Source organism: Hemibagrus wyckioides, linkage group LG13 (genome assembly GCF_019097595.1).
Source record: "Hemibagrus wyckioides isolate EC202008001 linkage group LG13, SWU_Hwy_1.0, whole genome shotgun sequence".
Classification (NCBI taxonomy): Eukaryota; Metazoa; Chordata; class Actinopteri; order Siluriformes; family Bagridae; genus Hemibagrus; species Hemibagrus wyckioides.
Genome location: NC_080722.1, coordinates 24,688,630 through 24,701,834, shown reverse-complemented (window position 1 = coordinate 24,701,834; position 13,205 = coordinate 24,688,630). Strand labels below are relative to the sequence as shown.

The following is a 13,205-nucleotide window of genomic DNA, read 5'->3' as shown; positions in this document are numbered from 1 at the left end:
AGCTGTTTCACGTCAACAGACACGTGTGGATTTATATATTTTAATCTTTCTAGATTTTAAAGCTGTAAATTGATCAGAACAATATTTGTGACTAAACTAATTTGAAAAGAAATTGTTATTGCGCTAACTTTACGGTAACAGTACAGGAAAAATCCTGCATTAATACCTGAATATTTAAATATGATGAGTTAAGGCCTGTGCTAATGAAGAGTCTGTTGAAGTCACGTGTGAAGTATACATTAGTACGTGTGTGTTTCACGTATTAAAGATGGAAACTCAATCGACAGAAAAAATATCATTTCAAATTGTTTATATAATTCGTCATACGCAATACAGCTGCATACACAAATATCACCAGATGATGTTGGATTCCTTTCATAACTCCCATTTATTGAATATGCAATAAGACGCAATAATTTTAAGTATTTCATCTGAACACGTTTTGTGTTAATCTCCATCAAATCCCAGTGTAGTGCTAGTATATGGTCTGGGTAAAGGGTAGGGGCATTAGGACCCAGGGCTGAAAGTTCTACAGTAATTATCTATTAACATAGTTAAAACAGTTGTTTTAGATAGAGCAGGTTTGATAGAGATTAACCTCTACATGTTAATAAGGTTTTCATTAGTACTCAAACTTCTGGCCACAAGGGGGCATCTGTAATATTATTAATATTCTTTTCCATTTCCCCATGCTGACCACAAGACAAATTATGTTTTATTATTTATTCTCATAGTCAGTGGAAAAAGACACCTTAAGGATTTTAATCTAAAACACTGAAATTTAAAGCAATCTTAACGGTTCCTTCTCAATCATGAAATACACCGATCAGGCATAACATTATGACCACCTGTCTAATATTGTGTTGGTCCCTGCCAAAACAGCCCTGACCCGTCCTGCACTGTGTATTCTGACCCCTTTCTATCAGAACCAGCGTTAACTTCTTCAGCAATTTGAGCAACAGTAGCTCGTCTGTCGGATCGGATCACACGGGCCAGCCTTCTCTCCCCACGTCCATCAATGGGCCTTGACAAACTGTTGACTTGCTGCCTAATATATCCCACCCACTAACAGGTGCCATGATGAGGAGATCATCAGTCTTATTGATGTTATGCCTGATCGGTGTATTTCATGAAGAGTAAAACCTCTGCTGCCCTTTAAGGCTATACAGAAAGTCACTCCACAGTACACACACCTCATAGAACCCTTAAGAACATTAGGTTTTTATTTTTGCTCGTCCCAGATTGAGTCACACAAGCTGATGTTCCGCGAGCAGGCCAAAGCGCGGACCGACCACGGCGCCGAGATCATCTCTCTGGAAGAGTCTCCCCAGCAGCTCAGCACTGTTTCCTCCTCCGGCAGCATCAACATGGCTGATCCACCGCAGCTCGCCACGCTCGCAGATGAGGTGAGCGCCTCGTTGGCCAAGCAGGGCTTGTGATCTCTCCCCCTCGTCCTCTCTCTCTCCTCAGCCCTAAACCCGTTTGTTACAGTCACTTACGGACATTGGAAAGTCTTCATCTCCCTGATTCTGTTGCTGATGAGGATCCCGTATTTCAAGGAGCCTTCGCTTTCTCACTGTTAAAGTTCTACATTCAGCATTAGGCTTCACCGTGTCCTGAGCATCAGTTGCCCATGACTGCAAAAAAAAAAAATCTCTCTTTATCTGATTTACCTCTTACCTTCGATTTTTCATTCAAAGAATTAGAATCGGACAAGAGTATTGAAAGACCAGGTTTCTCACCTTGCTTTCGGAGGTTCATGAAAAAGAATAGAAACTGTACATTTACATGAATTTGGTTCCCAAGAAGAGAAAACAATCTTCATAAAAAAAATTGAAGCATGAATTAACAGGGTACTACAGGAGTAGGAATGTTTCACTTTTAATATTTCTAATAAACGTTAAGAGACATTGAGATCTCCGCCTCAAAAATATCTAAATTTAGGAGATTTTTCCAGTGAATTTGGCAAGCTTGATGTTAAACCAGATGTTGTTCATCAGGCACTTTTTTCTTACAGTATTATTCTGTGGATATGGGATGTATTTGACATGAGGGTGAAAAAAGAAAGTGTTGAGCCTGCTGGCAGTCTTAATTTTTGTTTTTATTTTTTATTTTCTTGTCATTGTAGATGCGTCTCCTATTTAACTTTTTCACTATTTAGCAGCAGTGTAGCTCCGGTGATATGAATTCACTCGATTCCTGAACGCTTTACATGAAACATTTTCACCTGTTTGAGAAATGGAGGTTATGAGTATTGAACTTTTTTTTTGTACACTTCGTGGAACTGATTCGACTAAAACGTTTTCGTTTTTTTATCATTACAGTAACGGATAAGCTGCTGTTGGTTATTTAGAACCTGTGTGCTTTGGTGATAATTCAGTCGTAGGGAAGGATTTTAAGTCGATGAAAATCGGAATACATACAAAAAGTGTGTCTTTCTATCCCAGAAAAGTGGTTTATACTCATTTCGTGTTTTTTGGTCCATACCCAAACTCTACTGTGAAAATCGGCAAGACGTTTATTTCCGCACCGATCCGTCACGTTTTCCCACAAATCGCTGTGTTCTTGTATCGTCCTTGAAACCCCAGTTGAAATGCATGGAAGGCACATTGTGTACACTCCTGTCAAAATATTTTTATTTTTAATGCACACAATTGGACAGCTTTCAGCCAATGACACTGCTAAAATTCTCCCTTATTAGCCTAGGTTGCGTTATCCCAGCACGCCCATCACGCTTCGGAATGTCTATCTACGCTCCTTGCATGCCTCTGCATCACCTCCAGGTTTAAACACTGTTCTTTTCACTGTTTTTCTTTGCGCTGTATCGCCGTATAGTAGAAGGGAATATACTAGCCGAAAAACGCCCCCCCCACACCTTTCTTTTATGATGGAGGAGGAGCTGTATAGATAGCGTTAGTTATATAATGTATGTGTATTAACGTTTATGATTCATCTATTTGCCAAGGAATACGAGTGCTGAAAAAAATAAAAAATAAAAATAAAAAGATTGCGGAGCAGTTCGGCGGTTGTTGCTCGCACAACGATAATCTGCATGCTAAGTTATCTGGTCTTTTCCGTTTGTTTGGGTTTCGTTTTTTTACGGAACAGCAATGTGTTTTTGAATGTTCTTGGATGGGGTTTGTATACTGTTTGTGGTACGTGGGGCTACCGAGTGAAAGAAGTACAAGTATGTGTTCCATGTACAAGAGCGGGTCAAGGGAACAGGTTCGGCGATCCAGAAGTGACCTTGTTGTAGAGGGAAGGCCACCACTTTGAGCGTAATGTCTTGTTCTACACTGTAAGCTTGAGCTGGTGGGTTTCATCCTGCTGTCATTGACACCATTCACCTAATTCTGCGCTTGTACATTTTAGCTTGAGAACTGTGATCGTCAATATTGTTATTGTGTGTTTTATTAATAACTGATTCTTGTTAATGTACATGTGAATTTGGAAATAAAGGCTATAAAGAATCCTTTCTCTCGGGTGATGCTTCTCTGTCGTAAAATTAAGGTAAATTAATCAAGAATACAGACTGCACAGGGTTCATGAGATGGTTCCTTCTATATCGAACCCTGAGGGTTCTTTCATTGGCTAGTAGAAGCTTTTCCCAAAAAAAAAAAAGGTTTCATCAAGGTTTCTTCATCATGAAGATATATATATATATATATAGTATATACAGTATATATATTTTTTTAAAGATCAAATAACTGAGGAAATTTCTGAAATTATTCACAATAAATTATAATAATAAGTGTTTTTTGTTCATACCCAAAACATATATATTTTTTAATGCGCACACAGAAATAATTCACAATAAAACGCAGACTAAGAGCCTGGATCTAATTTTTGGTGTCAATACTATAACGTAAGATGATGTAACACGTCCTCATGAAAACACTGCACCATTACAACTGGGACTTTTGCCAAACGGAAATTACAGAATAAATGTCACTGATCGTTATACATCAAGGGAAATTATACTCCAGGCCAACATCAACAGGGGATTTGCTGTAACAGCACCATGCAGCTGTATTTCAGTTGTGTTCATTAACTCTATTGTTCAAGGGTGGATTTATAGACCTCTGTGTCCCAGCATTGTTTTATTATCAACTTGAATTTATTATTTATAAATTGGGGAAATCTTGTTGCTACACTATATTACCAAAAGTTTTGGGACGTCTGCCTTTACATGCACATGAATGTAATATGGAGTTGTCCCGCCCTTTGCAGCTATAACAGCTTCAACTCTTCTGGGAAGGCTTTCCACAAAGTTTAGGAGTGTGTTTATGGGAATTTTTGACTGTTACTCTAGAAGAAGAGCATTTGTCAGGCACTGATGTTAGATGAGAAGGACTGGCTCACAGTCTCCACTCTAATTCATCCCAAAGGTGTTCTATGGGGTTGAGGTCAGGACTCTTGCAGGCCAGTCAAGTTCCTCCACACCAAACTCACTCATCCATGTCTTTATGGACCTTGCTTTGGTCACTGGTGTGCAGTCATGTTGGAACAGGAAGGGGTCATCCCCAAACTGTTCCCACAAAGAGCATGGAATTGTCCAAAATGTCTTGGTATGAAGCTGAAGCATTAAGAGTTCCTTTCACTGGAACTAAGGGACCGAGTCCAACCCCTGAAAAACAACACCTGAACTCAGTGATTTGGAGAGGTGTCCCAGTATAGTGTATTCATGGAGCTGTTCCAAAACTTTACTACATTTTACTACATTTTCCAAAGAGTTTCCCAAAATTAAAAGCAGAAAATTGTACATTTTGCTTTACAATTTCCCTTCACTGGAACTAAGAAGCCCAAATTTGTTCCAGTGAGGTCCATGAAGACACAATTTGTGGAAAAACCTGAGTGTCCTGAACAGATCTGTGCTTCTGACCCAACCCCACTGAACAACCCCACTTTTGGGATAAACTAGATCGCCAGACCTTCTCACTCTTATACCATCAGTGACCTCAATACTCCTGTGATTGAACTGACCATATTATATACAGTATGTTGAAATGAAGGATTCATGGGAGAATGAGAAAGTCTCACCACTCAGTTATACCCCAGCGGTGTTCTGATGGATCAGAAGGTTTTCATTCATCTTTAATAACATTAATCCTGGCTAGAATTCAACCCGCAGGTCTATATTAATGTGCTCGTTTCTATAGCAACAACTCCTAATCATATGCTCATCTTCATCAGTTGCTCAAAGGTCCTGGTTACACAATCACACTCCATTATACAGTGTAGAGTTAGAGAAAGTACGTTAATTATAATCTCTGAACGAGGAGGAGGTTGCTTGTAGAGTCTGGTTCCTCTCAGGGTTTCTTCATCTCTGGCTTACATTTTACTTTCCTGGAAGGCTTCTTTGTGTCATTATTCATTGGCTGATGATTGATAATTTATAACTGCAGAACATCTGAAGCCTCTAAGCGAGAGCTGACCTTACCACTTCTTCACAATAAAACATCTGAAGAACCATAGATGTCACTTAAACAGATGATCAAATTCTTTCAGATGCATGTAGATGTAGATTGATTTTCTGTACATTTTTTTGTATTATTTTCTTCTACAGCGAAAATCTAACCTTCCAATGGAGGCCACCAGGATTCAGGATATAATCTGAAACTATTTAAGAGCATTCATGATGCTTTTTATCATATGCTTGAGCCATTTCCCCACCACAGGCTAAATGTGTAGAAGACAAGACCAAAACAATCCATCGGTTCCTTCATTCCAAAGCTTTCTCGTTCTTTATTCTTGATTTTTAATGCTTCGAATCACTGGAATATTTTTTCATTTAATGCTAACCCTATTATAGAGGTTCGAGTTCTGCCTCCACCATCCCTGTGTTCTCCCTGAGCTTCAGGGTTTCCTCCATCAGCCCACGTCATGCTATACAGTCAGATCAGCATCCCTAAGTTATCCATAGTGTGTGATTGTGTCCTGTGATGGGTTGCTGCACCATCCAGAGCATCCTTTAGGAGAGACTCCAGGACTCATATTATTAAAAATTCGTAGCGCAAAGAATTCTAAGAAATTTCAGGGCGTTTCTCCTTAAAATGAAAGAGAAGATAAAGATAAAAGTTATTCACAACACATCTTAACCCTTAAAAAAAGCAGATCAGGCATAACATTATGACCACCTGCCTAATATTGTGTTGGTCCCCCTTTTGCTGCCAAAACAGCCCTGACCCCTTTGAGGCACTACATCCCTGAAGGTGTGCTGTGGTATCTGGCACCAGATCCTTTAAGTCCTCTAAATTGGCCTCCAGGTCTTAAAGAATACTTTTGATAGATACTGACCACTGCAGACCGGGAACACCCCACAAGAGCTGCAGTTTTGGAGATGCTCTGATCCAGTGGTCTAGCAAATCACAATTTGGCCCTTTTGGTCAAACTCACCCAAATCCTTACACTTGTCCATTTTTCCTGCTTCTAACATCAACTTTGAGGACAAAATGTTGACTTGCTGCCTAATATATCCCACCCACTAACAGGTGCCATGATGAGATCAGTGTTACTCACTTCACCTCTCTCTGCTCATTTTATATTTGCTATTTTATAAGCGCTCTTTATTGGACAACCAATCACAGTGTGAAATTTGCTCTGAGGTCCTGAATCACACTTAAGCTAAGATTCCTAGCTAGAAATTTTGAAAGATAAATTCAGAGCTCTCTGGGATGATCTTGAGAATCAAGAATTCAGGCCCCGAGTCATTATGACCCTTTACTTTCACATCGTGATTAATACCAAGCCTGTGTCAGACCGGTAAAAAATAAGTAAATAAATAGAGAAAGTAAAATCATTGCCACTGATTCATTAAAAGAAATTAATTCTAAATCATTTTGAACACTAATTATTCTGAAAATATTTTTAAAGAATTTTCTTTTCTCTTCATTTATTTTAACATGTATTAAATTTTTTTTTTTTTATTTAGATGCCATCCCAAGTGTTTCCTTGGAGCAAAATCCTAAAAAAAAAAAAAAAAAAAAAAACCAATTCATTAAAAATAAAGAAATAAGAGTAAAATAAATAAATAAATAATTCAGTCAATAACCAGCACCAGTTGGAGGGGTTTGATTTTTTTTTTTTTTTTAATGGTCATATTTACAAGCTTTTTTTTTTTTTATTTTATTTTTTTTTTTCTGCAAATGATTTAAACTTTTCAAACAATTTTAAACTTACAACGGGACCTGTCTTGCATAACTACAGAAACGAGAACATGGGGGAACAAAAACTCTGAACAGATGAGAAGAAGAAGAGGAGATGATTTTAAGCATAATGTTGATTTTTTGCATAGCCAGTAGTTACTCTGTGTGATGGCTTGTGTGGGACAGAAAAGTGAAGAAATTTAGGCCGGATCAGACAAACCACCTCACGTACTGTACTGCGAACTGTACCTGAGAGTAAACAGACACCAGAAATGAAAAGGTTCTGCACACGTGATTTGGAGCAAAGTGACATGAAGATGGATCTTCTGCTTAATAATAATAATAATAATAATAATAATAATAAATCATCCTGGACTGAAGACTCATTAGAAAACCCGAGCTGTAAATAATACTCTACATGATGTATCGAACACTTCCATTTACAGAGGAAGTGCATACGGTTTTAACGTAGAACTGGTGACGTCAGAAAAACAACAAAATCAGGTCAGACGGAGGGTCAGAGGGTCAGATCAGTGTACAAGGGCATGTCAGAGTGCAACAAGGATGGAAATGGTGTGTGAGATACATAGTGACATCTTTATGAAGTGCTTCGAAAGCTGAGGATGTGGATTCTATAGTGAGGATACATTTGATGCGTCTATTTTTAGTCGAGGTTAAATGAGGGAATAAAACAAAAACCTAGTATTGTCTGGATTTGGTCATCACTCCACATTACACAAGCATACACAAACTAGTCAGCAGGGAAAGAAACACCCTTTGGTCAAGCCCCCTTCAGGAAGTCTGCTACATAGTGCGCTACAAGGTGTTCACCTGACAGGTTAGAATATCACACCGAGACTATCAGAGTATTAATGGTTTGGGTGTATATATTTTTTTTTGTCCTTTTTTTTTTTGTTTTGTTTTTTTTAATACACTGAAGTTTTTTTCTGTGAGAAAAAGAGCTTTATGAGACAGTTTTAAATTTCTACGTTCCTTAATATTCACTAAAAACTGTGAAAATATTTGGCTGATGTTTGAATATCAAACAACAGAAGTTCTTTAATATATTTATTGTTTGTTTTTAATACGAGTTCTTTATTCGTTACGGTTAATGCCAGAAGGGGTGCGCTTTCGTTTGTTTGTTGTTTTTCTTCGTGCCGGAGCTTTGTTTATTAAGCCGAAGACGCTTCGCTCTCCGATTCGGCCCCGCAGCTGAATCTCTGATGGGGTTGCGGGTCCATTTTGGGCTCCAGCTCTGGGTCTTCTGAGAGAGGGAAGCTCCTGCGCTCCCAGGGCTGCACCGTCTGTAGAAACATCAAGAAGAAGAAATGATTAGAGTCGCTAGCTTTAGTGCTAAGGATCTGAAGCAGGAGGAGTTCATAATGCAACACGGATTTCGATCAGACTACAGCTTTGAGTCAATCGTACACAGGAAATGACTTGGATTGTATTTGGGCTCATCAAATAACCAAACTGGGATGAAGAACCAATTAATATTGAATTTAATCAAATTTAAATCTCTCTCTCAATCTATCTATCTGTAAAATACAGAAGCGGAGTGACGCAAATACCTTCCTTCAGGTTGTGACTCATTCCACATTGAACTGAACTGACGAGTTTAGACTCGTTAATAAAAAACAACACGCATTCAGACCGCAATCACAAGCTCCTGGTTGTCATGGCAGCGCTGAACGAGCGGTGGGAAAACACCCGGTCATATTTTCCATTTCTGATGCCATTGGTCACAGGTTTGCGCTCGGGATCGAAGAGAAAGCGATGAATCCGTCTGCGAGTTACTTACTCTCTCCTCGTAGGTGCAGTCGGGTGTAGAACAACGTGTATCCTCGCCGTACACCGGCCGGTGCGTGTCTCTCAGGTGAGGTGTGTACGAGTCCCTCGATGAAGGTGTGTGTGCATCACGAGAGCAGGGTGTGTCAGGGCTGGGGGGGCTGAGGGGTGAAGGAACAGGCCCGTAATCCTGCAGCATGTGGAAGTGCCCTGTGTCCGGAGACGACGGCTGTGGAGTAGACGGGTTGGTTCCGCTCAGAGACGGAGTTGTCCTGCCGTCCAAAGACTTATACGACCTGCGGGTGACATCACAAATAAATAAATAGATAAAAAGCAAATGAGCGAGTTCACGTTATAAGTTATAATTAACACTGTAATGATCCGAAAGTGCTGCATTTGACAGCTTTGACATTTTATTTGACATTAACGGAATCAAAACATCCTCCATTTCATCCTGACTCGGATGAAGCGCGAGTAATTCACAAGCAAAACGAGACAGGAGGTGGAAGGGCGGGGCTTCAAGACTCTGAGGGATGTCGTTATTCAGAAGATACCTGCTGCCTCTTCTCTTGGCTGGGGCGAGGGCGGTCCATCTCCAGCGGCTGCGCTCCTGGTCCTCGCATTTCTGATGAAGCCGCATAAATGCTGTGTCGGACAAGTCCTCCACCTGCGGACAAACACACACGACATGCAGAAATGAATCATGGGGAAAACGGAGCGTGATCAGAAACAGGAAATCAGAGACAGGAAGTTACTCTACCTCGACGTTCTCGTCTTCCTCATCGAGAGGCTGGGGAAGGACGTCCACCTCTCTCCAGCTGAAACCGAAACAAAGCAGTGTTAAAGAGAACGACGGTGCGGTCAGTGACGGACTTATTATCGTAAACGGAAAAGGATCGTGTACCTCGGGGTGATGATCTCCTTGTACTGAAGCTTCTCCACTCTGGTAGTCGCTGCAACGGACATGGGGATGACGATGTTGTTGATGTCAAAGGAGTTTTCACTTCTCCGCTTTCTAATTGGCTGCAAACACAAACAAAAATAAATAAATAAATAAAAGAGGACAAGATGTGTGTGTGTGTGAGAGAGAGAGAATGCACAACGCTGATTTCTCCGATTATGATGGTCTCACATGCATGCTAGTTCTCTAAACACATGCTAGCTTCACTTCATCATCTAGCTGGCATAAAGTTCCAGGTCCTAAACCCCGCCTGCTTCTACACGTGATTCAGTCGAGGCACCATGTAGAATTCGGCAGAAGGGTCGTCACACTCCAGGACACTGTATAATAAGTTCTAAACTGTGATTATTGCAATATAAAGTGTTTTGGAGTCCTGTACCATAGAGCAGGAGCCGGTCTGACTGCTGGGGCCCAGAGGTGTGGAGCTGTCACTGGGCAGACACATCTGTCTGCTGGTGGTGGAGTTCGGGGTGGACGGCTGGAGGCTTGGCTGCGATGGCGGATACGGGCTTCCTGAATCGAACTGCAGCTTCGGGGCTGTTAGGAAAAATGAATTTACAGAATGAATGCGGATCGAGGCGCAACATCACACGCTGAACAGATTCCCATGAAGTACGCACACTCGGTTCGGTCCAGCGAATTCTCCCTGGCTCTCTTCCTGCTGGGGCTCCTGTCCAGAAGCCGGCCTGGCCTGCAGGGGGTGTGCGCGTCCACCTTGGGCAGACGGATGCCGACCTCGCCCTGCTTTCGCGCCCTCTCCGATCGACTCTTATAGCTGGAGAACCCTGTGAGAGAGAAATGAGGGGACAATAAGCAACGTGCAGCGAGACTCGATTCAAACGCATCGTGGACTTTAATAAGGTTCTGGACAGCTGCAGGGACGGTTGCTATGGCAACAAGAAAACAGACTCATGTCATTTATAACATTTACACTGGATATTGACTTTACACTTTTAAATAAAGCAGAATCAATGACACCGACTCTGATCTCTGCTCCTGACATGAATGATTACAGTGGGCAGTGATGGGTCAATTGGTTAAAGGCTCTGGGTTGTTGATCTGAGGATCAGGGTTCAAGCCCCAGCACCACCAAACTGTTGGGCAACTGAGCAAGGCCCTTAACCCTCCCTGGTCTAGGGGGCGCTGTAGCATAATTGCCCTTGCGCTCTGAGCCCAACTTCCTCAGCTGGGATATAGAGCTGTGCTGTAAGGCATGTGTGGCATTAATAGAGGCTTCTTGACCTCTACAAATCAAAGAAAGGTCATTTGGTGTAAAATCAGCATCACAACTGGACGAGGAACTGCACTGAAACCCTGTAGCTGTGTAACCTACTACTGATCCATAACAGGAAGTCACCTAGACGTGTCATGTTTTTGCATAACCCTTTAAAGCTCCACTTACTGATGGCTGCCATGGGCGAGCTGGAAAGCCTAAACTTGTGCTTGGATAGTGCAGCTGAGGAGGAGGAGGAGGAGTAGTGCGAGAGCTTGTGTTTGACCGACAGCTTCTTCAGAGGCTTGACTTTCTCCATGTTCCGTGTCTGCCAGTGCAACTTCAGCGCTCTTTGGAGCTGTACGCTCAGAGGCATGTCTGAAACACAGAGATAAATAAAATCAATCCGGGGAAAGGTCCAGCAAAATAAAAATACACTGTTCCTAAAATATTGTCAAAAGTGCTTGGGCTCGGAGAATCGAATCATAAATAATGAGTAGCAAATCAAATGGTCCTGTGTGTGTGTGTGTGTGTGTGTGTGTGTGTGTACCTGACTGCAGGGACAGTGTAGGATGAACACTGGGGTCCTGCATAGCCACATTGTCCAGCAGAGGGCGCTCAAACTGTAGCTCTGTTTTAGGGTGGAGCTGACTGCCCCCACACATCACACACACACTGTTCACGTCACACACACTCCGTGGGGAACACACTCGCTGAACCTGAGGAGGGATGAGGCCATGATGGACATTAGAAATGTGGGTCATTTCCAAATGCAGGATTTGAGGTCAGTTTAAAGCAATAAAACGAAGCCTGAGTGAGATGCTAAATTTAAAAGATTTTTAATTCCATGTTTTACACATCAGAGTCTTAAACACACACCACTAACACACACCACTAACACACACCACTAACACACACCACTAACACACACCACACACTCTGTGATAGCGTGTGTGTTTTAGATATTTCCCCCAGACACACCATCACACACACACGCCACTCAAACACACATGCATGCTATCACGCACACGGCATCACGCACACACGCGCCATCACGCACACGGCATCACACACAAACACGGCATCACGCACACACACGCGCCATCACACGCACACGGCATCACGCACACACGCGCCATCACGCACACACGCGCCATCACGCACACACGCGCCATCACGCACACGCGCCATCACGCACACGCGCCATCACGCACACGCGCCATCACGCACACACGCGGCATCACGCGCACACGCGCCATCACGCACAAACACGGCATCACGCACACACACGGCATCACACACAAACACGGCATCACGCACACACACGCGCCATCACACACACATGCCACCACACACACGCGCCATCACGCACACACACGCGCCATCACACACGGCATCACGCATGGCATCACACACACACCTCTCAAACACACATGCACGCTATCACACACGTGCTATTACACACTCAGACTCACACAATCTCTCTCTCACACAAACAATCTGTCTCTCTCTCTCTCTCACACACACACATACAATCTCTCTCACACACACACAATCTGTCTCTCTCTCTCTCTCTCTCTCTCTCTCTCACACACACACAATCTGTCTGTCTCTCTCTCTCTCACACACACACACAATCTCTCTCTCACAGACACAATCTGTCTCTCTCTCTCTCACACACACACAATCTCTCACACACACACACAATCTCTCACACACACACACAATCTCTCACACACACACACAATCTCTCACACACAATCTCTCACACACAATCTCTCACACACACACACAATCTCTCACACACACACACAATCTCTCTCACACACACAATCTCTCTCACACACACAATCTCTCTCTCTCTCTCTCTCTCTCTCTCACACACACACACACACAATCTGTCTGTCTCTCTCTCTCTCTCTCTCACACACACACACACAATCTCTCTCTCACAGACACAATCTGTCTCTCTCTCTCTCACACACACACAATCTCTCTCTCACACACACAATCTCTCACACACACACACAATCTCTCACACACACACACAATCTCTCACACACACACACAATCTCTCACACACACACACAATCTCTCA

The 13,205-nt window shown here is 42.3% G+C and overlaps 2 protein-coding genes across 4 annotated transcripts in view; one reads left to right on the top strand and one right to left on the bottom strand.

The window, feature by feature from the left end:
• The window catches only part of mapta (microtubule-associated protein tau a), a 30,617-nt gene extending 27,147 nt beyond the window's left edge, over positions 1-3,470 (top strand). For all 3 annotated transcript variants that reach the window (XM_058406609.1, XM_058406608.1, XM_058406607.1), the window contains one exon: positions 1,242-3,470. In XM_058406609.1, the coding sequence (XP_058262592.1) occupies positions 1,242-1,439 (198 nt within the window). In that variant the 3' untranslated portion in view covers positions 1,440-3,470. The remainder of the gene's footprint in view (positions 1-1,241) is intronic.
• A 4,544-nt stretch (positions 3,471-8,014) lies between these two features.
• kansl1a (KAT8 regulatory NSL complex subunit 1a) overlaps positions 8,015-13,205 on the bottom strand; it is a 21,613-nt gene continuing 16,422 nt past the window's right edge. The window contains exons 6-14 of the mRNA XM_058406453.1: positions 11,658-11,826; positions 11,297-11,485; positions 10,515-10,679; positions 10,274-10,431; positions 9,838-9,956; positions 9,694-9,751; positions 9,488-9,600; positions 8,947-9,229; positions 8,015-8,449 (exon numbers count right to left, since the gene is read on the bottom strand). Of these exons, the coding sequence (XP_058262436.1) occupies positions 8,318-8,449; positions 8,947-9,229; positions 9,488-9,600; positions 9,694-9,751; positions 9,838-9,956; positions 10,274-10,431; positions 10,515-10,679; positions 11,297-11,485; positions 11,658-11,826 (1,386 nt within the window). The 3' untranslated portion in view covers positions 8,015-8,317. The remainder of the gene's footprint in view (positions 8,450-8,946; positions 9,230-9,487; positions 9,601-9,693; positions 9,752-9,837; positions 9,957-10,273; positions 10,432-10,514; positions 10,680-11,296; positions 11,486-11,657; positions 11,827-13,205) is intronic.